Source organism: Silurus aristotelis (assembly GCF_946808225.1).
Source record: "Silurus aristotelis genome assembly, chromosome: 3".
NCBI classification, from domain to species: Eukaryota; Metazoa; Chordata; class Actinopteri; order Siluriformes; family Siluridae; genus Silurus; species Silurus aristotelis.
Window position 1 is genome coordinate 11,619,807 of NC_139576.1, and position 26,098 is coordinate 11,645,904.

General features: G+C 37.6%; 1 protein-coding gene across 2 annotated transcripts in view; it reads left to right on the forward strand.

Moving 5' to 3' along the window:
- Nucleotides 1–416: 416 nt before the first annotated feature.
- fgf14 (fibroblast growth factor 14) overlaps nucleotides 417–26,098 on the forward strand; it is a 151,619-nt gene continuing 125,937 nt past the window's right edge. Inside the window, exon 1 of one of the 2 annotated variants that reach the window (XM_083537186.1) lies at nucleotides 417–1,437. In XM_083537186.1, coding sequence (XP_083393312.1) covers nucleotides 1,347–1,437 — 91 coding nt within the window. In that variant the 5' untranslated portion in view covers nucleotides 417–1,346. Of the gene's footprint in view, nucleotides 1,438–23,101; nucleotides 23,203–26,098 lie in introns of those variants that run through there. The other variant, XM_083537187.1, reaches the window with a different exon arrangement.

The window sequence follows — 26,098 nt, forward strand, 5'->3', positions numbered from 1 at the left end:
GGCAGGCATCTGCTGCAACACCCGCATATTACCTGCACATGGAGAGAAACAAACACTCTCTTGCACCAAACAGAGTTATACGCATCATACTGTTCTCAGTATTGCTGCAACTATAGTAGCTTACTCTTATGGCTCACTATTTAGGGTTAATATGCGGCCTGGGACGGATCTCATCCCCCTTCGTACAGTTTGGAGGTTGAGAACATCTCTCTGCTGGAGCTCTGCACGAACAAGGAACGCAAAAAACCGAGTCAGTCAATCCTCCTCCTCCTCCTACTCCCTCCCTCCTCCTCATCATCTCCACCACCACCAACACCACCATCATCATCGTCATCTCTCTCTCTCTCTCTCACACACACACGCGCAGAGTCGAGGCGAAGTGAAACGCGACCGCGTCATTGTAGCAAACGCAACACTTTTTTTTTTTTTCAGGGGAGGCAATGGACGAGTAAAACGCCAAAGAAGAGAGCAGTCACTGAAACAAAACAAACAAAACAAAACAAACAAACAAACAAACAAAATCAAGCACCAAGGTGCATATATACTGTCGTGCGTCTTAAGAGGAGGCAATATTGAAGAAGGCTGGCAGGGAAAAGATGCACAGCGGTGGTCGGGAAAACTGAACGCTGTCACAGCTGGATTCAGGACTTTCCTCGCGGAAGGAAGGAGGAAGGAAAAGAGAAGGAAGGAAGGAGTGTTTACGCGTGCATGTGTCGGGAATTTCTGCGCTTCTGAAGCAGGACTCGTCTCGTCTTTGCTTTTTGGATGCTGTGCAGATCCACCCTTGTCGCTCCTCCGCCGCGCGGTGAACCCAACTGGCCAGGCGAACGACGGCTCCTGCAGCGCGCAGCTCGGGTCCGCCGCGTCTTCTGCCGTCGCATCGCGTCGCGTCGCGTCTCGTCTCAAACCTTCCCCCCCCCCCCACACACACCCCCTTACCTTCCCACCCACCCCATCTCATCTCATCTCGCGCGACACATGCGATTTTCCCACAGCCGATTTGCTTTTCTTTTTTTTTTTTCTTTTTTTTTTCCCTCCCCTCGTTTTCACGCGGACTGTGCGTGGCGGCGCCCTCTGATACCGAGCAGGCTGGCTGGCTGCGCGAGCCCGACGGCGCCCGTTTCTTCAGCACGTGAATGAAAGACGCCGGAGCCACGGTGGATACCTGTTTTCCTATGCTCCGTCCTGGAGAACTGGTCCGCGTTGCCGTCCACCTCAAACCCCTGCTACTTCCTCATCTTTTAATTCCTCCTCCTGTCCTTATCATTTTTATTATGCAAACGAAATAAGGAGCTCTCCTTCATCAGGGTGTCTCTAAGCTGCTGGATCGCTCCTCGCCCAAATCAATGTGGTTTCTTTGGAACATTTTCAGCAAAGGAACGCATATGCTGCAGTGTCTTTGTGGCAAGAGTCTCAAGAAGAACAAGAACCCAAGTGGTAAGCGGAGCTGCAGTCGGCACCTGTGCCGGCGTGCATGCAAACGCACGCACGCACGCACGCATACATACACACACACGGTGCAATCCGCAATCACGCATATTCTGTGCAGCAAGTAAACGCAGGACGTCGGTGGTCCCTCTGTGTGTAGGTGCATTAAGTTTTGCAACGTGCTGCATGGTGTTCCAACTTTTGAACTCAGTCTCACATATCGTTAGGGGCTTGCCAAAATACTGCTCTTCCAGACTGCGTGTGTTTTGGATGAAAGACAAAAAAAGATCCTCGAATATCTGGTGTCATTCCAGCGATGCTGCAGCGGCCCTGCATCACTTGTCAATTAATCTGGCTGCTCGGTGGCCTTAATGTTTCCTTTTGAACGCAATTAGTTTGCAATGTGTCCTTGTGCAGTGCACGAGCTGTTTATATTGCATTGAGCTGCAATTTGACCATGAGCTCATGTGCAGACTTTTTATTTATTTTATTCTAAATGACATTTCTCTGCAGTTTACTTTTGTTCTGCGTGGATCCAAGCTGCAGTTAATTTGATCTACACTGCACAAAGGCTATAGGAAGCCGCACAGATCGAACCAGCGGTGCATTTCAACAGGCTCTTTCAAGCACCTAGAGAGCACTACATATAATTCGACTCAGAAGATGCGACAAGAGGAAGAAGTTGATGTACCTGATAGATAGATACCCCCCCTCCAAGCTCACGAGTGCACACACACACACACACACACACACACACACACACACACACACACACACACACACACACACACACGCTGCAGTGAAGTGGATCACAGAGATTTTACTCCTTGCTGACATTGCAGGATGGATATTTTGTCCTCACCTTTATATCATAAATGCACCAAATGATCCCAAATCCTGGTTTGCAAGCAAAAGCCCGCACTGCACAATTTATTTTGCCATGCTCGCAAACACACTCAAGCTCATGAAGGCCTTGGTAATGAGCTGATAAGATGTACCAGGTATTTGAGTATGGGAAATACGGAACTGTGCAATGAACCTCGAGGACATGGATAGGGAAACACTGGTCTAAACTTGTTCCTACTCCATTCCGCCATGCTGATCGAGGTGAAAGATGTTTGGTGCCGAACCCATTAGCTTAAATATTTCTTGATCCTCATGACAACATGAGCTGCAGTGCACCATCCAGTTGGGAAAGAAGCCTAATCATTTCAGCATTTGCACTTTCTACAGGGTAGTAGCTTGGTGCTTTTGTGTAACACCAATGTACATGTTGCATCAGAGTTTTGGCCTGTTGATATCACAAGAAACACGATCCAAATCGCATTTTTTTTTTTTTTTTTTTTTTTAGCTAACACTTGTTTAAAGTGAAATGTGTGATTCCTCGCAAGCTTCATATGAAACAAGCACTCATTGTACTTTTGGGACAATAGATATTTTAATCTGTCTCATTTTGTGGTTATAATTAGATTAAGTTACATGAACACATTTGGTAGCGTAATAGCACAATAGGCCACAAAGTTTGATTACACAAATGGGATTAGATTTGTGGTCACATCCAGAGGGACACATTCACAGTTAAATAAAAGCATCATGTCTGTTCTGGCTGTGAATCGAGATGGTGTGAGCTTTTGATTAATTTGCCTTGCAATTGTGGACCTTAGCAGCTCAGTGATAATGAAGCGAGGAGAGTGTCGGGCTGTCTTCCTGCCCAGTCTGTACTTTTAGCTCTGTAACATGGAGCAGTAAGAGCATGGAAAGGAGAATGAAAAAGAGAGAGGGAGAGAGAGAGAGAGAGAGAGAGAGAGAGAGACAGAGAGTTGGCCCTGTCTGTAGATTTTAGTGTTGCATAATGTTTCTCAGCTCAAAGCTTGCTTGTACTTTACAGACAGTGCATTTTGACAAGCTTTTTAAAAGTACACTTCCTATGAATGTCTTCTGTTCCAGCAGATGGCACTTTCAGATAGACCCTGTGATGGAAAATGTTTGCGTGGCAAGGATAAAGTCTTGCACATGACAGTGCCAGAAGTGCCACGGTGTGAATGAGTGCGTTTGCTGATGCTATAGACACAGGGTAAACAGAGGTTTGTTTTTCGGTTTCCGTGGAACTTTGCATTATGGGATTAAGAGTACCTTTTTTTTGCTCCACTGGGAGACGGGCAGAACTTGTGATGTGTGTGGGGACAATGTTCTTGCTTACTCATCTGTTTTTCCTATTGTGATAGAAGCACCCTTTAATGTTCTGTCATCATGACGGATTTCCTTCATCTTCGATCTTACAGCAGGCATTGATTTGGAATCAGTGTGCATTAATAACAATAAATACAGCTAAGCACAATATTTTGCAACATTTTCTACACACCTTATCCAGAACAAAAGGTTGAAAAAATATATATTTTTTTCCCAGCAACAAACTACAAGCAAATATCTGTATGGCCATTAGAAGAGCAGTAGAGGTGACATCAGGACTAATTTCCTGTGCTCAATGATGCTGTACTTCACCTTGTTCACATCAAACATAACAAATATTTAATAGCTTCATTTATACAACGGCCATCAATAAATCTCTCTTTATTAATCTCTCTGTGTTGCAACAGCTCTGTTTTATATTAACGAGCTCACTTTAAGACCTTATCATTTCTATAGTAAAGGAGGACGTTACCTACATGCCATACACAAGCAGTTAAATAAATAATCAATATAACTGTTTGTATGGTACATTTTAAGATTATTGAAATATTTTAAAATTACTTTTTATATCTGTTATAAATCAAGTGAGAATAAGAACACGTTGTATGATGTTAACAACGCTTTTGATAATGATAACTTGTTTCACTCTCAAAGGGTAATGAATGGAAACATTGTTTCATGCATACTGTACATATTTATTTATTTTTTTCTTGTACTAATTGTTGCGATATGAGAGGAACTACTTTTTCATCATTTGAAAGCTGGTACTTTTATATGCTCGTTAGTAACAGAATACTGTAGTTCCCACTGTTTATAGAGCTTGGGTCGCCACTCAGATCACACATAAGATCTCCCTTAGCATAATGTAAATGATTTGAGGATTTAAGTACAGTGTTAGCAAAGGATCCAGCATGTGCATGGTGGCACGCAGCCCACTACCAGCTAGAAGCATTATGTGGTCTCACTTGTGCTTCATATTACTGTCATGTCACGCTGTGACACGGATTTGCAAGGCGAGACCTGCATGCAAGCAGATATGCTGGTTCGTGCACGTGTCCGATTTGTTATACTGTATAACGACTGTCCGGTTATGCATTTTGTGGAATGTATGTTCACAGGCTGGTAGAATTTCAGACCAGTGGTTATGCCTCAAGGTTTATTTCACATCATTTTAGTCGGGCTATATAATACTTTAGTACCGCATGATCAGCAATTACTGTAGTTTTACAGTAAAAAAAAAAAAATCTTGCAGAATTTAAAAACTTTGCTGCTTTTATTTCTAGGAAACAGTGAAAGCCTGAGCGGCCCATTTTTTATTCAATCTGCCAGTTTCTTCAGAAATTCAAGAAACTCTCCCCCGAACAGCGATGCAAAAAGAGTCAGCTATGCAGTGGATTCATTTCTCAGACAGCTTATACTCATGTCTGTGTGGCATATTAATAAATGAGATGACATTCACTGACAATCCTTCAAAGTGACCCTTGGTTCTCCACACTATGTGCCATATACTTTTCGTCTATTATCTGGTTTTATACCACATGATTATGACTCATCAGAGATCATAGAGACTTGTTTTTCAGGGAACATAGAGGGTTAATTTGAGAGCTGACTTCCTTTGCAGTGTGCATTTGTAGCTTTTGTGTTTGCTCTCACCAGGAAACAAAACGGATGGTTTTAAACAGATGAAAAATGAGATATTCTGAAATGATTTGCCTTTCCATGCCGTGAAGTGATGCGTGCAGCTTTGTTATTTTACACTCTTTGCCAAAACCAGCACTTGTGGTTTTGTGTGTTTCTATGTTAGGCCACTGTGCAAGGTCTTTTTTTCCCCCTGCTGCCCATAAGTCCCCAGTGCACTAAATAAATAGTTTATGTGCCTTGTGTTTAATATTGCATCAAAGCAGACTGAACACATATCTAATAGTTGACAGCATTAGTGACTTTCCATTTGTGTTTCAAATAATGAAAGAAAATCCTTCGATATTTATAGTATATGAAAATGGCATTCCATTCATTTAGTTTTGACCACTTAATCAGATCCACTTACAGCTTTTCTTTGTAGGTGTACAATTATAGAGTGTAACCTGTTTGTTGCTATGGAAATGAACCTAACCCTCCCACCCCATCCATCAGATGATAGGGACCGTTGTGAGACCACCAGAGACCAGAAATTTTGTAACCAGTTTAATATTAAATGCCTTACATAAGTATTTTGATTTTGACCGCTACTTAAACACTGTATTTGTATATAAAGTAAATTTATCTTATGAAAGTTGCATAAGCATAAAAACCTGTTATCATTTATATATATAATGGTCTGTTTTGTTTTGGCAAGTAGATTCATATAAAAAAAGATGTATTTCAGCTTGTGAATAAGTATTGGTCTGAACTTATCTAAAACTGCAAGTCCTAAAGGCACACAAGGGTCAGTGCAGTAAGGGACTAAGTGTGAGTACACTCTACCAGAACACTCAGCAACCTCCTGCTGGCAATGTGTGAGACACAGCCAAAGTCAGCACTGAAGTATGGAGCCTGTTTCATGTCCATTTTGAAGATTGTTCACATTAGGCTGAAAGAAAATATAATCTTTTATATAATTTTATTGTTAGTGTTTACCACTTTTAATGATTATTAATTGATATAGATTATTTGACCATCTCAAGGTCCATATACAGTGGGTACGGAAAGTATTCAGACCCCCTTAAATTTTTCACTTTTTGTTATATTGCAGCCATTTGCTAAAATTATTTAAGTTCATTTCTTTTCCTCATGAATGTACACACAGCTCCCCATATTGACAGAAAAACACAGAATTGTTGACCTTTTTGCAGATTTATTAAAAAAGAAAAACTGAAATATCACTTGGTCCTAAGTATTCAGACCCTTTGCTGTGACACTCATATATTTAACTCAGGTGCTCTCCATTTCTTCTGATCATCCTTGAGATGGTTCTACACCTTCATTTGAGTCCAGAAATTTTTGATTATACTGATTGGACTTGATTAGGAAAGCCACACACCTGTTAAATGAAGGTCAAATGAACTGCCTGAAGAGCTCAGAGACAGAATTGTGGCAAGGCACAGATCTGGCCAAGGTTCCAAAAATTTTTTTGCTGCATTTAAGGTTCCTAAGAGCACAGTGGCCTCCATAATCCTCAAATGGAAGACGTTTGGGACGACCAGAACCATTCCTAGAGCTGGCCGACCGGCCAAACTGAGCTATCGGGGGAGAAGAGCCTTGGTGAGAGAGGTAAAGAAGAACCCAAAGATCACTGTGGCTGAGCTCCAGAGATGCAGTCGGGAGATGGGAGAAAGTTGTAGAAAGTCAACCATCACTGCAGCCCTTCACCAGTGGGGCTTTATAGCAGAGTGGCCCGACGGAAGCCTCTCCTCAGTGCAGGACACATGAAAACCCGCATGGAGTTCTCCAAGATGGTGAGAAATAAGATTCTCTGGTCTGATGAGACCAAGATAGAACTTTTTGGCCTTAATTCTAAGCGGTATGTGTGGAGAAAACCAGGCACTGCTCATCACCTGTCCAGTACAGTCTCAACAATGAAGTATGGTGGTGGCAGCATCATGCTGTGGGGGTGTTTTTCAGCTGCAGGGACAGGACGACTGGTTGCAATCAAGGGAAAGATGAATGCGGCCAAGCACAGGGATATCCTGGACGAAAACCTTCTCCAGAGTGCTTTGGACCTCAGACTGGGCTGAAGGTTTACCTTCCAACAAGACAATGACCCTAAGCACACAGCTAAAATAACGATGGAGTGGCTTCACAACAACTCTGTGACTGTTCTTGAATGGCCCAGCCAGAGCAATGACTTAAACCCAATTGAGCATCTCTGGAGAGACCTAAAAATAGCTGTCCACCAACGTTTACCGTCCAACCTGACAGAACTGGAGAGGACCTGCAAGGAGGAATGGCAGAGGATCCCCAAATCCAGGTGTGAAAGACTTGTTGCATCTTTCCCAAAAAGACTCCTGGCTGTATTAGATCAAAAGGGGGCTTCTACTAAATACTGAGCAAAGGGTCTGAATACTTACCATGTGATATTTTAGTTTTTCTTTTTTAATAAATCTGCAACAGTGTCAACAATTCTGTGTTTTTCTGTCAATATAGGGTGCTATGTGTGCATTAATGAGGAAAAGAAATGAACTTAAATAATTTTAGCAAATGGCTGCAAAATAAAAAAGAGTGAAAAATTTAAGGGGGTCTGAATACTTTCCGTACCCACTGTACATCTGTCTAAAAAAAAAACCATCCTTAAATAAATCTTTCCCCAAAAACATTACATCATGTAAGTAACCATCTCCAAGCTTCTTCTCACAAAGTGTTTAATTAAATGCTGTGAGCATCCTGACCCTGGCGTTCCAGTTGAGTGTTTCTTTGGGTGTCCAGATGAATTATGAATTACTGCATGGCTTTTACATGCAACAACCATAAAAACCATGGTCAATATGCATTCAGGCTAATAATCACTTTTACTGTGTTATGACACAAATAGTAATTGTAACAGTCAACAATCATAATCTATTTATTTTGTCCATATTGTGCAGCTCTAATGATGATTCAATCACATGGCATTGCCGTCATCAACAACCTAGCTGTCATTCACTGAGCTGACATAAGCAGCCTCCCTAATGAATAACACACATTTCAAATTCTCAATGCAAGCAGCTGCTTCCTGTCACAGAAGATTTTAGTTATGTATTTAGCAGATACCTTTCGGCATATTAGTTTTAGTTTTAGCAAAATGCATCGTCAAAAAGATATCGGTTCATTCTACACAAATATTACAGTGCAAATTCATGGCTTTTTCATGAAAGAATGCATGTTCTGTTTAATATAACATTTTTAACAGTAGTTAAAATAAAAAATACTTTGTGTACTTTATTATATATTTTTATAATTTTTTAGAAACAATTTTGATTGTAAGACAGCAGAAAACCAGGAAGGATTTGTTCATTCTTGTTAATTAAACTTACATCCATATTCATGATAGTTTATAGCCCTTCTAGGCATTAATTTAACAAAGATTGAAAAATGTATAGAAGATCTGATGAAAATCAGAAGGAAGGGTAATTACATGTACCACATTCTAGTCTCACAGCTTAATTAATAACTTAATTTTAACCAAACGGTGTCAAATATATATATATTCATTCATTCACTCATTTTCTCCCGCTCATCCGTAATTCGGGTCGCGGGGGCAGCAGTCTAAGCAGGCCCCAGCCTTCGACTGCTGCCCAATCCTCACAGCACCGTCCCTTACGGTCCCTCCTGCAGGTGGTGAGCCCACGGGAAGATATATATATTTTTTTTCTTCTTTTTTTTTTTTTGTGTCATGCATTCCCTTCATTTTGCAGAATTCTTTTGTATATTTTATTCCCTTTGTTTGAGTCTTCTCTGCCTATATTCATGTAATAACATTATACTATTATTTAGCACTTATCTCAAAAGTCCACAGTAATAAACCACCAGCCAACGATGTTGATATAAGCAGGTCATTTTAAACATGTTCATTAACATATATTCAGTAACATAATCTTATATTTTGTATGTGAATCAAGGTGTTCAGACAGTTTTTAGAAAAATACATCCAAATTTCTTACTTTTAAAAGCTGATGGGTGTCGACTCAACACCTGCTCCAAGTGTAAAAGGAAAAATTTAAGATTTCTTCTGGTCACAGTGTTTTTGCATCACTGACCCATATATATATTACTGTGTATTCAGGAATGTACACTAATAACTTTGGCAAGCAGCATAAACTAGATAAGTTAGGAGTCAAAAACTTATCAATCCGAATACAAATACAAAGGTACAAAGGCTAGTAATAAGGACACAGAGCATATAATTCACAGTAATGTGGTGATAAGAAAGTCTTTAATACTGTGGGAGATATATTGGTACATTGATTACAGCAGTGACATGACAACTAGACACTAATAGGTACTTCATGTAGGTCCTTTATATAGCTTTCACTAAAACCTTCAAACCACTATAATGTTTTTCAGCTTCCCACAATTGTTTCAAGTCCTATGAATTTGATTAATAAAAAATTTGTTTTGAGAATATTGATTTGCAGCTTTAAAATATCTTCACCATTGTTACTTAATAACATGAATGGAAATAGTGTTACTTTAACATGAACACAGAGCTGCAGAAAAAGTGCCGGCATGCACACTGTCCCAAACTGGCATTAGGATGCTTATTAGCTCACATCAGTGTCACTGAGCATTCAGCTTTATAGTCAAATAATTCTCCTGACCAATAAAGGTTGTTTTTTTTTTGCTTTTGTTTTATGACAGTAGTGTCGGTTCCCTGGTGGTCTAGTGGTTAGGATGCGGCGCTCTCTGAACTGCGGCCCAGGTTCGATCCCCGGTCAGAGAACCAACCCCAGCCATTTGGGTTGCACAAGCCTTAGTGCCGGTCCCAAGCCCGGATAAATGGGGAGGGTTGCGTTAGGAAGGGCATCCAGCGTAAAAACATGTGCCAAATCAAACATGTGGATGGTCCGCTGTGGCGACCCCTAATGGGAGAAGCCGAAAGAACGTTTTTTATGACAGTAGTGTGTAGGTTCTATAGTATTCATTTTAACTGCTCAACTTATTATCAAGTGCTTCTTGAACTGAATGAGGTGCATTAAATTAACTACTTGCAGGGCAAAGTAGTGTTGAAAAGTGCTACCTTTTCTCAGACCTTTCTTTAATGGTGAAATAAGAAACCTGGTCATTTTAATAACTGGATAAGTGCTTGATGTGCGATTTTTATTTTTTATAATATCCATTTTTACGCAATTGTCAGGACTGCTGCCAGTGTAAAATGTCTTAAATCCTGTTCTTTGCAAATTATGCATGGTATAATTCAGCTGCAGGGAGAGTAATTACAGACTAATGCTGGAACAGTCTAAGCCATTCATACTGTGTGCCAATCTCTGCACAGATCTTGATGTGTAGTTTGAACTGGTGAACTAAAGGAAAATTATATCATATGCTTATTCTATTCTGTTTAGATTAGATGTAGATTTAGATGTGTAACATTAAGGAAAGATGATTGAAGAAATGTGCCAGGATTATGCTAATAGACTACACATCCAGTCAGACACTGTATCTTGCTAAACCATGGCACATTATGATCTTTGTACCTGATAGATTTTCATGGATAAATAGCACTTGTATATTGTTTCACTTTGCACAGCACTTGTTGTATTATGCAGGGGTGGGAAAATATATATCAAAAGCAAATACTTTACTTTGATTGTATCAAAATAAACTATAAAACACAGCAGCCACAACATGTATCAAAATAAACTACTGTATTTTTGTATTTTAAAAATATAAAAAAAATAATTTTACGAGGAAGCATAACATTTCTTTGCAAACCTTCTATCAATTGGCCCATTTGATACACCAATACACCGATTTAGTTGATAAAGCGTGTTTTCTCTGGCCGAGTTACACAATAAATATGACATGCATCCAGTTAACAGTTCAAATATTCACATTTATATCCCCGTAATCTCCCAGATGAAGGTTAGTTTTAGAGTAATCAACAGTTTAATGATTAACAGTTTGCTCATAATTGTATCCTAATTTAGTTACTTGGTGTTAACGTTACTTGGTGTTAATGTAAAGTAGGTAACGAAGGACCTACTTTACATCAGCAACACTGACTCAATGAGAAACGAGTAATTTATAATAAGAAGAGGACTGATGGCACCTGTATTCACAGCAACTTGTTTTTAACTAATGAATCATTTAGTTGTTAATCATAAATATAATAATATATTATGTGTCAGGCAGTAATTCATGCAGTGGTATGCAAAATCAGGAGCCTACTAAACAGCTACTTCAATTAGGGTACAATTTTCAGCAATCAGATATTTATTTATCAATCATTGGACACCTATGGATCAATTTTCTGTTCTGATCTCAACAAGTCTGGGCAAACTGCTGAGTAGGCAACAATAAGAGGCCGCATTTTTATGATGTCATCATGTAGACTTCTTACAAAGTAATTTACAGTATTTTAAAACTACAAAACTACAAAACACCAAAGTATTTTGATATAAAATATGAAGCCATTATATTTGAAATATGTATTTGAAATAAATTATAATATTTATTTATATATATATTTATATAATTATATTTGAAACATAAATACTGTCAATCCATGGTCTTATGTTGTCTGTCATCTTTTTTATGTGTTTATGTTTCTGTTTAAAAAAAAAAAAAATCTCTACTTTTATCTGCTTGTTACATGACAAAATGACTGAAACATCCCATGCTAGCAATGCACCATGTCCAACATGCTTCAGTGTTAAACTGTTAATCAGGCCCCTCTTTGTCCCATGAGCTTGATATCTTCTACTGGATGAAAATAAAAACTCCTCATTTTCCCAGCTTTTTTTTTTGTTAAATGCTGACCTTTGTGTCAGGGCTCTACAAAAGTCTGATATTTACAAATGTTCTGATCTTTTAACATTATGTGGAGAAAGGTTTGTGGACACCTGACCTTAAGATTCGTATTTTTAACATTCCAGTCCACATTTAGTACCAATTTGCTATCATAATAATCTTCACTCTTCTGGAAAGATGTTTCACTAGCTTTTGGAGTGTGCTTGTAGAGATTTGTGTTAATTTATCCACAAAGTCAGGTACTGATGTAGGGTGAGGAGGCCTGGGGTGCAGCCAGTGTTCTAATTCATCCCAAAGGTTATCACTAGGTGTGAGGTCAGAGGTCTACAGCAGGTCCCTCAAGATCTCCCACTCTAACCCACGTAAACTATATTTCCATGGAGCTGTCTTTGTGTACAGGTTTGTCTCTCATAGTTCAAGTGAAAAATGTAATGCTATCAAATGCAAAAGTATTTTAATACATATTACAGTTGTATAGCAAATGGAAATATAGGAAATATGTTTAAAAATACACTATTAGTACTTTTCAGATTGGTTCAGAAAATAATATTGTATACACGATGAGGGATATACAATGACGGAGCAGGAAGTATGTTTCACACTTACTGGACTTGGGGTTTGATCAGGATCTCGTTGTAGTGAGGCCAAAGCACTTTTTTCTACATTCATAGTGTGTGAAACAATTAAAGCATCAAACAGGATTAAATCTAAAAAAAAACTAAACTTTTTTTATTTTGATCCGAATGAATAATCCAAACGAGAATATTTAACAAAATATAAGACAAGAAAAAAAGGCTTTTTATTTAATAATTTTCCTATAATGATTTTACATAGGGTACATACAAATCTTTCCTTAAATAAAAAAAATGGCAGCCCAGAGATAACAAAAACAGGCCATACAATTAGCAGTTAGCTAATTAGCAACCTGACAAATGTAATACAAATTACAGAAATAAATGCTCAGACCAAACACATTTTACTGTTTCTGGGAATTTGTAAAGTACAAAAAGAAGTGGTTTGGTGTATGTGTATGAATCCTATATCAGTCACTAATGATCAGGGTAAAGTAATGAGAGGATGGAGTCAATAGGTCATTGCTGGAAATGGTAGGGTGAGTGGTTGAGTGTGGGATGGGCTTTAACAAGATTTAAAAGGTATTGGGTGCTTTACCGTAATGCTTATTTGAGCATTAAGTCTTAATTGACAATCACTGAATAATGTAACCTTGAGATCAGAACAGGCAAGTCAAACTGTTATACAGTCAACCCCCGATAATCCGCGGTTCGGAAGTCGCGGCTCAGAAAATTTGCCGGTTCTAATTTGGAACGTAACAAACAGCAAGTTGCGGGTTATCTTAAAATTTGCGGGAATCCGCAACGGGACCGAATGTTCAGGAACGTTAGGAATAACATTTTAAACTATGTATTTGATTAAATACTGTACACTATTACATTTGTAAAGTGACATAATGTCTAGATGATTTCCCCATGGTACCATAGGGGCTGCGTTAGTGCGTCCAAAATTTGCGGATTTTCGGGACTCGCAGGGGGTCTTACAATATAACCCATGGGGGACCACTGTATACCAAATCGTTAGAAATATTGAAAGTTCTTTTTTTTGCTCTTCTAACAGTATATAAAATGTGAAGCATTGCAGGTTAAAGAGAGAATCAGGAGGGTAGACAGTTTTTAAAGGAGTAGCCACACGTCATTTCAAACCATTGGTTGTGTGTTGCTTGACTGCAGTATGTGAGAGTGCTCTTGAGTGGCTGCCCCTTTGAACTGCATTGTTCTTCCTCCCAGGACAATATGAGGGCCCGTACTGTACCTGAACTTTTGCAAGAGGTCAAACTAAAAGGGTTTTGTCTTAAACATGAGTTCTGTTGGATTTGAAGCGCATTTGTAGCAAGTGTGTGTAGTATTGGAGACTATGTAACTTAATAAATGGGCTTTATGTTCATATGTTAGTGTTAGTGGTGTTATTGGTCATGCATTGTTATGATCTAAAATATGGTTGCAGTTCCAGCATTAAAGATATTATACATGATAATCTGTTGTCTTGCAATATATTGACCTACAGGTTTAGCTCCCCTTTAGTGATCTTTTTACATGGATCTTGAAAAGCAATATATGATAATATTATATACTATAGTTGATATAATGTATAGCTGATCAAATGTATCATTGTATTGGGTTTTAACAAGCTTAAATAACCTTTTGGTTATTTACTGTAATACCAGCTTAAACATTACATTTTAATTAATTAAAATGAAGGGAATTATGACAGAATCTTGAGATCAGAAAAGGAAAGTAAATCTATTATGTACCCCAAACAGAAATCAGAAATAAAAAACACATCCAGTAAATTGGGTCACCTATCAAAGATACTTTAAAAATAATTGGACATGATTCATCAGACACACACTGCGTGAAGCCAAATACAGTTTATGCACGATGTGCCTTCAGATATAAAAAGCTAGTTATTTTGAAACAGTAGTTTCTAATATTTTATTTAGAAGCAAGATATTATAATACATATTGCAGTTATATAGCAGAATCAGTGAAGTGAATTTTTGTAGGAAATATTTGAAAAGTACACTTTCAACATGTAGTATAACATTCTGAATTCCTGTTCAGAAAAAAAGTAGTGTAGATGATCATAATGACGGATGCACAAGGACACAGCAGGTAGTGAGTTTTACAACTACAGGATTTGTATCAGAACCTTAAACTGTTCTGGTGTGGATTTATTGTGAAAAAATAAAAACTCTTCACCTCACACTTTTCACATGCAACTAGATGTTGACATGTTGTACACCTTTTTTCCTACAATTTTTTTTAGACTTGAATATGATGTCTCTGCTACTAACTGGTGCAATTAGGGCTCCAGCAGATTCAAGGTGAACCACATAAACTGTGAAATGATTTGTTTATTTCTTAACTGCATCTCCTATTTATCCACCCATACACATGTACATCCCTGACCTTCCCACAGAGGCTAAGTTCAAGTCAAGTCAGGCGGCTATTATTGTCATTTTCGCAGTTGGTATGGTACACAGTGAAACGAAAACAACATTCCTCCAGGAACAAGTTGCTACAGAGGACAACATAAAGTCATACAAGAACTAAGTAAGACATAACCAGACCTACAGACCAAAGTGAATATGTGCACGCATCAAAATACAGTAAGAATGATAGCATAGTAAATTACAGTACATGCAGTACATTCCTCTACACAAAGCTTATTTGGAATAAAGTGCAATGCCATTGTCCATATGTGTAAAGATTTTTAGCAGCTGTTTTTTAGTGCAGAGAAGGTATTTGTTAAATGTGAGTGTATTTGTTGTGGTGGTCATTGATCCAAAGAATTAACAGATTTATGGCATTAATAATAGTGTCACAAAACCAAGGAATCAGTATCCAACTTTATTCCTATTGCTGTCAGCAGCTTTTTTCCTCTTTAAAAAAAGCATCTTCCAGATTTAGACTGTGATGGAAGTTATTGTCTGCATTGATTTATGATTCATTCTGAACCATGAAGATGGGGTAATTCTTAAGCTGGAAGGTCTATGATAAACCAGATATAGTCTGTCCAGCTTTTTTTTTATCCCCTTTTTTTTTTTAGATAAACACTACATTTGCTTTAATAAAAACCATTAGGCAAAATAACACATAATGTTGAAGGTATTACTTTACTAATTGAGACAATAATATTCATGAACAGACAAGTTAATGAACTGTGTATTAGAGATGTAATTTATGACTGGGATCACATATGAGTGGACTTGTTCTGGATGAATTTCTTTCATTCAGGTGATCAGATATGAGGCATGTGAAATGAGAAAAATGCCATAGTCATTAACCTGGGAACATATTGAGTGCTTGTGTGGGGCTGTGTGTCCAATTCACCATGTTCATTTGTTCATCTTCAGTAATGTCATGTAACGAGGTGGGAGCGGATGCAATTTAATTACCAAGGGTAAATGGATAACCTTAACCTAGCCGTGAGTAATAACAACATGGGAAGACAAATATAATAAAAACGATTGCTGTGATTTAAAACTGTGTGCTAATTATAAGACAACTTGATACCAGTGGGGAGATCATGTAACATGGCATGTGAGGATCCAGAGGCTGATGGAAATAGGATTACTAAATCATTGTATTAGGAGCTAAAGTGTTACCATTTAATTGAATACAATATATATTGATCCAGACTATTAAAGTAATCAATTACTATGTAAACAATTGCTTATAGCATTCAGATGTTTAAATTCTTTAATATTTTTCAGCAACACAACTGATTTAAAGTGAAAACTTGAAAAATAAGTGCAGACCTTGAATCTTGGCCTTTGTTAGTTTTGTGTGTCTGTGAAATGAAAAGCAAGCCAAATGAAACCAACTCTTTGCTAGCTCTAAAAAGCTACAGCAAAGCATGACCAGCAGAACCTGCTGTGAATACTCTTTCCATGACTGTCACTTGGAAGGTCACCTCATAATGCAGCGATCTGTGTTATTGTGACACGGTTATTTCCAAGAGCTCTTTCTGTTTCCCAAAGACATACTAAAAAAGCGTCCAGGTTTCAGTGATGTAATAAAAGCAGATAATGAGCACACTGGTGCATCACTGCTGAATGTTCCAGCTATTATTACTCCTATCAAATTTAATGTGAAATCTGTAAATCTCCTCTTCCAATGTTTCAAAAGCCCCTGAATCATATTTATAAAGTCTTTACAATTCAGAAGGCATGCTGTGTAATTAATTATATTATACCACAGTGCTGATGAAGTATCCAATCGGATTGGTCAGAAGGTTAATTTTCTGCAACAAAAAATCTGACAGTAGTTCCTGCTGTCATTCAAAAGTTTTTATTAATGTGCTGATTTCTAACAGTAACTGTTCATTTAAAGGGATTGATAAATGGATGTTTCACATAATCAAAGTTTACAATTAACAAATTTTACATTTTATTTCTGTAATCTCCGATGTTTTAGACCTTTGCTTTGGAAAGGTCAGTAAGTTTTCTGCCACGGGAATGCGTTTAAAACCCCACACAACAGGCCTTTTTTAAATGTGTTTTTTGGTCTTAATAACTCTGAAATAAAGAATATAAAAGATGTGTCAGAATGAGTAAAAGTTAGGTAAAGTTAAGTAATGTATGTCAAATGTATTCAGATTTTTTTTCCCCATGACCCGTTCCCAGTTTTTAATACTCCCAAAGATGTGAAAAGATGTTCAATTACTGCCTATTATCTCATCATATAAAACAAAATAAAAACAAAATCCTATAATACAGCAGAAAGAGAAAGATGAGAACAGTAAGAAACCTTACAATACAACCTGTCCATTTTTGTATATAATTCTTTAACTCCTGGCTTCAGACTGTTGCAGGACAGAAAAGCAAACAAATTTTGTTTAAGTCCAATTTTTTTTCTATTTAAAAAATGTCAACCAACAAAAGAAAAGCTTAAATTAACCTTTGATTATTTTTAGTTGGTATATTATTTTCAGGTGGTTTCACTCATTACCAAATAAAACAGATTTAAATATATACTAATTTAATGATAGTTCATTCAGATGTACACTGAAATATTTGATTATATTTAAAACAAATCTCTATTGTGGAAGAAAACCACTACAATACTGTTTTTATCAGGGGAGAAGTTAAGCATCTTTTTGGCTTTTTTGTTAAAATGTGAAGCTCCTAAATATTTATTTATTTTGTATATTGTGGTATTTTTTCTAGCTCACTCAAACTTGCAATTTCCTATAAATATATATATATATATATATATATATCTCAATATCACATTTATACACAGTATCTCACCCCTCACATTTCAATATAATAGAAACTTGTATATATTTTAGAGTAGTCAGCTTGTATAGCAGTACAGATTTACTGTCCTCCAAAAATAACTCAACATACAGCCAATATTGTCAAAATAGCTGGCAACAAAAAGTGAGTACACCGTAAGTGATTACAGTTGTATGTCACTTAACCATGCAAAGCCACATGTCCTCTTCATCATGCTAATGTTTTTGTCTGCTTGACAGGCCCATACAAATGTGTTCATCTTCTATTCGAGCAGTTAAAATTGTACTTTGAGTACAATTCTCTCATACTGACCCATACAAGAACTCTCTGAGGATTCAAGAATTAAAATAGATGTTCTCCGCAAAGATGGTCTAGGCTATAAGAAGATCAGTAATACCCTGAAACTGAGTTACAGTACAGTGGTCAGAGTCATACAGAGGTTTTCCAAGACGGGTTCCACTCGAAACAGGCTTTGCATGGGTTGATCAAAGAAGTTGAGTTCTCGTGCTGTGCGTCAGGTGCAGAAGCTGGCTTCAAAACACGAAAGCATGAGTGCTGCAAGCATTGCTTCAAAGGTTGCAGAAGCGAAAGGTCCACGCCGCACAATGTAAGATGTCAGTTTGCATGGCCGTGGTCCCAGAAAAAAAGCCTTTTCTGAAGCTGGATCACAAGAAAGCCCTCAAACAGTTTGCTGAAGACAACCTGTCCGAGAGCATGAATCACTGGAATGAAAAAATTATAAACTTGTTTTGCTCAGATGGTGTCCAGCATGTTTGCCGATGCCCTACTGATGATCATGTGACTTGTGGCTGCGTGTTTTACTGGGACTCAGTATATTATCTTGGAAATCCCACGATTCCCCATTTCCCTGTTGCAGGACTGCAGCTTCACAAAGTTTTTATTTTGATGCATATATACAGTATTTTGACACTGTTCCACGGGTTCTTTTTATGCTTGTAAACGGCAATAATTTGGTTCTACAAAGCGCTCTGCACACTGAACATCTTCATTGGCTTACACTAGTCTTATGCTGGCACAGATTAAGGTGTGAAAATGGCTTTTCAGTGTAATAAAATGTGCGTCCTTCCAGGTATTCAGAGAAATCAAGGGTAATGGTGAATGATGGACTCATTTAAGCTCCTTGGTGTCGATTTTGTGATGTTAGTTTGATTGATGTTTTTATCTGTTGCCTTCTTTCACACTTGAAACACTACTCTGTAGTATGAATCAACTTTACTGAGAAAATTGCCTAACCTTTTAGGTTAAAGTTATTAATAATTATAAAAACATGTTTACAGAGAGATGAATGCTGATTCAGAGATAAAAAAAAACATCAAACCTTCCTGCTTGTGGCCTCAAAATTTACTCATTTCAAATGATGAAAAGCTTTCATACGATGTATTAAGCATAATTTGCTTACAGTCTTAATGCAACTGAATCTAATTATTCAATTATTCATTTTAAAGCATCATCTTATTCATCTTCTCATTCAGCAACTTCTGTGAATTATTTAGTAACAACTAATATAAAAAGTTACAAAGCTGGGAAATGCATAAATTATAAGTAATGCATCATCACTAGCTGTATTTGTGTATGTTTAGTGCTCGTTTAACCATAAGCATATGCGTATTCAGACTTAAACTTAAAGCAGAGGGTATTATTACGATTTCTTTCTAATTAAATATGAATTCTTCCACTACAACCTTCTGGAAAAAACTGAAGAAACAAAACTAAACAAGACAAACACAAATGGTGTATTTTCTATTTGTGATAGTATTTGTAAGAACATGTTATCTGTCCACTGCTTAGAATCTTTGCATATTTCCTAATAAGTAATTTAGTTCTGGGAATTAAATGGATTTAATGCAGTTCTGTGACTTGATCTCAAATTTCGAAAGGTTTGGGGAAAAAAAAATCCAACTGATGTACTCGTTTGTCAAATTCATTTCTGCTTTGTTAATTTCATTAAGGCTTTTGTAGCTTGTGCCACCTTTGTTTAAACCCTGTTGTTTTGGGTTGGGATTCTTGCTGCACCCTGTTAAGATCTATTAACTGCCAGGCAGGATCCGAATCCTTTCATCTCTCAGAAGCACTTCCTGTTTTTCCTTGCTCCTCGCCATCCTGCATGATTTCCCTTTATGTAGTCAACTAGTCAAGTCTGCTCTCTGGTCCTGCCCCACGGCAGTGTGCTGGCGATTCTGAACCACGAGCTTCTCCTTTCTTGATACAGACGGTGAGCATGTGGATGTTGGAATAGACCCAGTGGCTTTGTTCCGCCTTTTGTTTGTTCTAGGAATGAATATTATAAATATCTGTATATTTACCCCACGGAAATACTCCATGCTGCACTGAGAGCTGTCAGATTGAAGACTGTGCCTAATGTTGGGTATCGCAGTAGCACAGATACGGTGTATAAAAGTAAACTCCCTCCCTGTTGGTCTGTGATTAAAGTAACATCGATTGCTTTATGTGTAGAATCAAACATGGTACAATGATTGTAGATCATAGATACAGTTTTTTGGGTTTTACTTTCACAGACTTGAAAGTGAATGAAAATTAGGTATTTATTTTCAATTACAGAAAAAGTTCTGTCCAGAAAAATGTGGTTGATCATGACAGGTTTAGGGAGGATTCACGTTTTAGTCCTAAGTCCTCGATCTCCTAAGTCCTCTATCCTAGATCATTTGTGCATATTTTAGACTGTAGCTTGGTCATATATTGCTGCATTGCTGTAAGAATTAACACAAGCTTAGATTTCCATGGATTCCAGCTATGTGACTTAATACAACTGCTCAATATGCAAGCAGTAGAAAAAATAAAGGGGCATGCTGTTATAGAAAAATCAACAATGGACTTGTGTTTTGCCTATTACATTCTCATAGTTGATTATTTAACAATAACAGGGCATCCTAAAGGGCTTTCCTTGCTTTTATACCACAGTTATTAAACTGTATTTCTATTCATTGACACATGCTGCACTTATTTCTTGTTTTTATTTTATTTTTTTTAGAGTTCTTCTAATGGTCAACATTATAATAGCTATAAAGCGGTGTTGTCTAAATTGCCTTGTCTTTTTCCTGTCTCTTGACATTTGTAAAATGTGTGCTGTTATACAGAAACTAACAACTGTTAGAACTGTTACTAAATCAACAAGTAGTCATAAATTTTTATGACTACTTGGAATGACACAAAGATTCCTTGGTAAGTTGTCATTATAGAAATGAGAAGGTATTAGAAAGAAAATATTGATATGAACCTTATCAATGATTCTATGGTCATAACCCCAAAACCCCTATATTTGAATAAATTCTACATATTTGGAGAAACTTTTACATATGTCTATATTGTATATGTGCACGTGTGTTCTTTTTTGCACTTGCAAAAGACATCAAATTAGATTTAGGTGAGCTTGAGCAGGCCTTGATCAGATCTGCTGCATGGCAATTCACTGGTCTGACTAATTGACAGACATTGTTGTAGAGAGTTGCCTAATTCAGTGTAAATGACACAGGGAAAGTTGATATGCAAAGCCTGTTGATAGCTCAAATGCTTGGAAATGCACTCAATATCAAAGAGATGCAGTCTTTAACATGTGCAATACTCCATGTCTTCATTGATTGTCATATGCTACATTTTTCATGTACATTTTTATTTTGCTCTTTATGATGAGCCCGTGTCCTGCTACTACAGTGTCCTACTACAGACAGCTTTATGGAGTCAGCTTGTGTTTGGACTGATAACTGCCTAATGTGGATGTTGTTTGGTATTTTATGAGCTCTAGCCTGTCGCTGATGTTGGAGGTTGAGTTAGCAGGCTGGTGCACTGTGGTGAGTTCTGTTTGTATTGTAAGCAGCATAAATAAACTGTTGAAAGTGATGGTGTGTCTTGCAGCTTGCCTCTTGCGCTCTCTCTCTCTCTCTCTCTCTCTCTCTCTCTCTCTTTCTCTCTCTTTTTCTCTCTTTTTGTCTAACACACACACACACACACACACACACACACACACACACACACACACACACACACAGGCAGTCTGCTGAGCTATCCGAGCTGCTGTGCGAGCTTGTGCGGTATGCTGTGTAAATTTTTGGTGCAGTGCAGCAGGCTGTATCGAAACGTTGCCCCTCTCTCCCTGTTTGCCTTTTTTGCAGCTTTTGAACCAATGGACCAACTTCAGGCGTTTCTGTTTAAAGAAAACAGTGTGTTACCCCCCCGAGTTACCCAGTCATTCATCCTCACTAGCACCGATAGTGCTTTGTAGTCTTTTTTTTTTCTTCCCTGGACCCTCTGATGGCTTTGTCAACATTTTATGCTGACCTTTGGGAAGTTATTATATTGGTATATTTTGCTTTCATATTGACTACTCTACTAATGAGACTGCATTCCCGCTTGCAGTTGGAATATGTTTAATAGCACGGATACTTTTTCTGTAGGTCTGTCGGTAATGATAGCAGTGCGCATAATTGCCACAGCAGTGCTTAAGTGTGGGTTTATTTCACACGGCTATTGCTGTTTACATTTCTGCCTCAAGTTGTAATTGTATATCTGTGTCGCCGTTTGGAAAATAACAGTGACTCAGAAGGAGATGCCAGATAGGGTTTGAATTAAGAAATTTGGATAAGTGACAGGGTAATAATAATAATAATAATAATAATAATAATAATAATAATAATAATAATAATAAATAATAATAATAATACTTAACAAAAACAATAGTAATAATAGTATTGATGTAAATAACAATATAAATAATATATTTTTTATTTTGTTTTATATTATTTTATTTTTTGTGAATTTGTTAAGAAATTATGTAAAATGTATGTGTTGATGGATATTAAGAAAATTGCAGAGACAAATAACCTAAAAAAAAAAATCTGAATAATTACATTATTATTATTTGTATCATTATTATTTTTTTGTCTCAATACAACATTGAGACAACAGAGTCATTGTAAATGTTGCATCACATCATTTGCTTTTATTTCCTGCCATAGATACTCCACATTATTTCTTACAGCCCTGTTTGGCCACATGACATTTTGTACTTGTAGCTGCTGGTCAAAAGTGTGAAAGTTTGTCTCAGCCTGACACAGCACAACGGAATATTTGTTTAAGCCCTTGACATTTCTGGGAGGCCATCATTATCTGCCAGCGAGGCACTTCCTATTGGTGCGGCATGAGAGGTGGGCCTTTCAATAGGACCTGAAAAGGTTTAGAGGTGGCAAAGCTGCTCCAGCCGTGTAAGTCAAACGAGAGTATTAATGATTGAGTAATGGATCACTCTGGTTTTCTAAAGATCGTAGAGAAACGTGTGCGCACTGCAATCAGAAACAATGATGTACTGGGTGAGTGTACACCCTTTGTTAACAGCACATTCTATTAACAAAACCCACCCTTTTTTAATGAATCATCTTTAAATAAAACTTCCACATAGTACTTAACAGCACAGTGAAACCTATAAATGGACCCAAGTCTTTATCTCTAAAACTAGTGTGAGAAAGACTTTTTTTGGCCTTACGAGCCAGAGAGCGAATGTCTCGAATATATTTGACCACAGCAGATCTGCTGATTTCAGCAGAAATGTTAGACAGAGTCTAAACACCTTCCATTCTTTTGCACACTGATATGCTGTAAACAAGGCATGTATCAAAGACAGAATCAGCTGTAGTCACACATAACTCCAGTTTGATTCTTGGCGAATGGTGCCAGACAGATAAAAGTAATCGCTGCATTGCAGATGATAAATCCTGAAGGTCAGTCTTTTTCTGGCATGTTTATGAGAAGTCTCATTTTATTATTGCCATGGGAGAGGAAAGGATTTGATTATGCATGCGCTGCGTCCAGGTTGCTTCAAACCCCCCACCCCCCCTTCTGGCTGTTTGTCCTGAGTATAAGATGATGCAGTGAGGGAGTCATAATTAAAGGGACTGCAAGCTAAAGAAAGAGTGAATGTGTAAGTGTGTGTGTGAGAGAGAGAGATAAGGAAGGTCTTTGGATAGACCCCCAACCCACACTGAGGCCTTCATACTTTGCCTTCCTCTTTACAGTGTCACATAACTTGCTACTTGCTCCTTGCTTGTGCTTAACCTCAACTGTTTCACATCCAGACATGTGTATCGACATCGTCACACCACTAAATGATGTGTGAATCCTATAATAAGCAATTGATGGTGACCTAGCTTCAGATTGTCAGTTTATACATGTAAAAAAATAAAGAAACCACACAGTACACGATAGGTCAGTTACTGTGTCTCACTCATGGGGTCAGGACTAATTCCTGGTTGACTAGAGAAAGAGATTGAGAGAGAGAGAGGGGAATTAAAAAACCATATTTCCTAGAGAAAACGTCTTCGTCTTGGCCTCTGTCTCAATTTCAGTTAGTCTATGAAGAATCGTTGTTAGTCTAGCACTAAGGTACATCACTGAATGATACACTATTGGCAAAAGTTTGCGGGCACCTGGTTATAACATTCGTATGCTTTTTGAACATCGCATCCTGGAAAGACGTTCTCCTGGGAGGACTTTCCCATAGACTTTGGAGGGTACTTGTGGACATTTGTGTTCATCAGCCACAAGCATGTTAGTGAAGTCAGGTATTAATGTAGGGTGAGGAGGTCTGGGGTGCAGTCAGTGTTCCAATTCATTCCAAAGATGTTCAGTAGTGTTGAGATCAGAGCAGGCCACTCAAGCTCTTCTTTTCCAAACCATGTGAAGCATATCTTTATGGAGCTCGCTTTGTGCACTGGTTTGGGGACAGGTTGGAACAGGTTTGGGTTTCCAATTTCAAGTGAACGCAAATTTTATTATACCGCATCCAAAGACATCCTATACAGTTGTGTACGTCTTGTTTTGTGGTAACAATTTGGAGAAAAAACACTTACGGCAGTAGACGATGATTAACACAAACTGTTAAACTATGCAGTGATTTTGTGTAAAGTGGTATTGAAAGTTGAAGTCAGAAAATGGATTACAGCTGCATATAAAATCTATAACTAATCATTTTATTAGTCTTCAGTAGTTCCTTTATCCTGGTCATGGTGTTGGGTAATATGGAGCTTATTGTGCTAATTATGATATCATCATAACCACAAATATATGGGCAATTCAAAGAGAATGTTTGCAATCTATGGGAAAATCTCCATCTGGAGTTCAGGATCAAACGCTGGAACTGTAAAGCATCAACACTACCTTTTGCACCACTCTGCCTCCTGTGATGAAATTTGTTAAGGCTTTGTTAATGGAGCTGAGCATTTGACCTCTAGAATACTGACTAAAAGTTTGCGCCACATAATATATAATATATATATATATATTATATATATAATATATATATAATTGAAATACATATTATTCTTATTATGTAACGTTAAATTAGTAATTATGTTTATGATTAAAGATAATAGCTCTTGAGTTTGTGTGTGTATGTTGGTGTAAAGGTTGATGTTGATTATGCGTATGATACAGACGTGATTGGCAGTAAAGTGCACATTAGACAGTTCACAGCTACACCACTTCCACTGATCTTTGTGTCTGTGTGTGCAAAAAAGCCTAATAATAATGGCCATCTAAATATAGTCAGCTTCTCCAAAGGTGGCATAGCAACTGAGTTGATCTCAGCTGATGCTTCAGAACATCCTTTTGAAATGTTCTTGAATAGAGTCATCTTGACTCACATCCACTTCATCTTATTTATTTATTAAGGTCTTATGTAAAAATGATGGGTAATAATGGGTGCACATATTTCTCATCATAGTGGTGATACTTTGATAAAGCATAGTGGTGAAACAACCTTGGAAGAGTAGGGTTTTTTTTTTTTTGTATGTGTATGAAAGAAGCTTTTTGAAAGCATGATTGTTACCTGCTATGTGCAAATGTTTTTGCTCTCTGTAAGGTAGTATTATTGCTCTATTGATAAGGTTTATGCAATGAACTCTTGTTGAGCCCAAATAAACCCAAACATAATTAGCAGGGTGCAGATTCATATTGACGCAGTAGGGTTTTTGCTAGAGCAGTTTTATTATCGCTCTAATGGGGACAAATTGAGCACAGGAGCACTGATGGTCAAGGTGGACCACTGGGACCTAAACCAGCCTAGTATGACATGCTGCATATTATCTATCTATCTATCTATCTATCTATCTATCTATCTATCTATCTATCTATCTATCTATCTATCTATCTATCTATCTATCTATCTATCTATCTATCTATCTATCTATCGATCGATCGATCGATCGATCG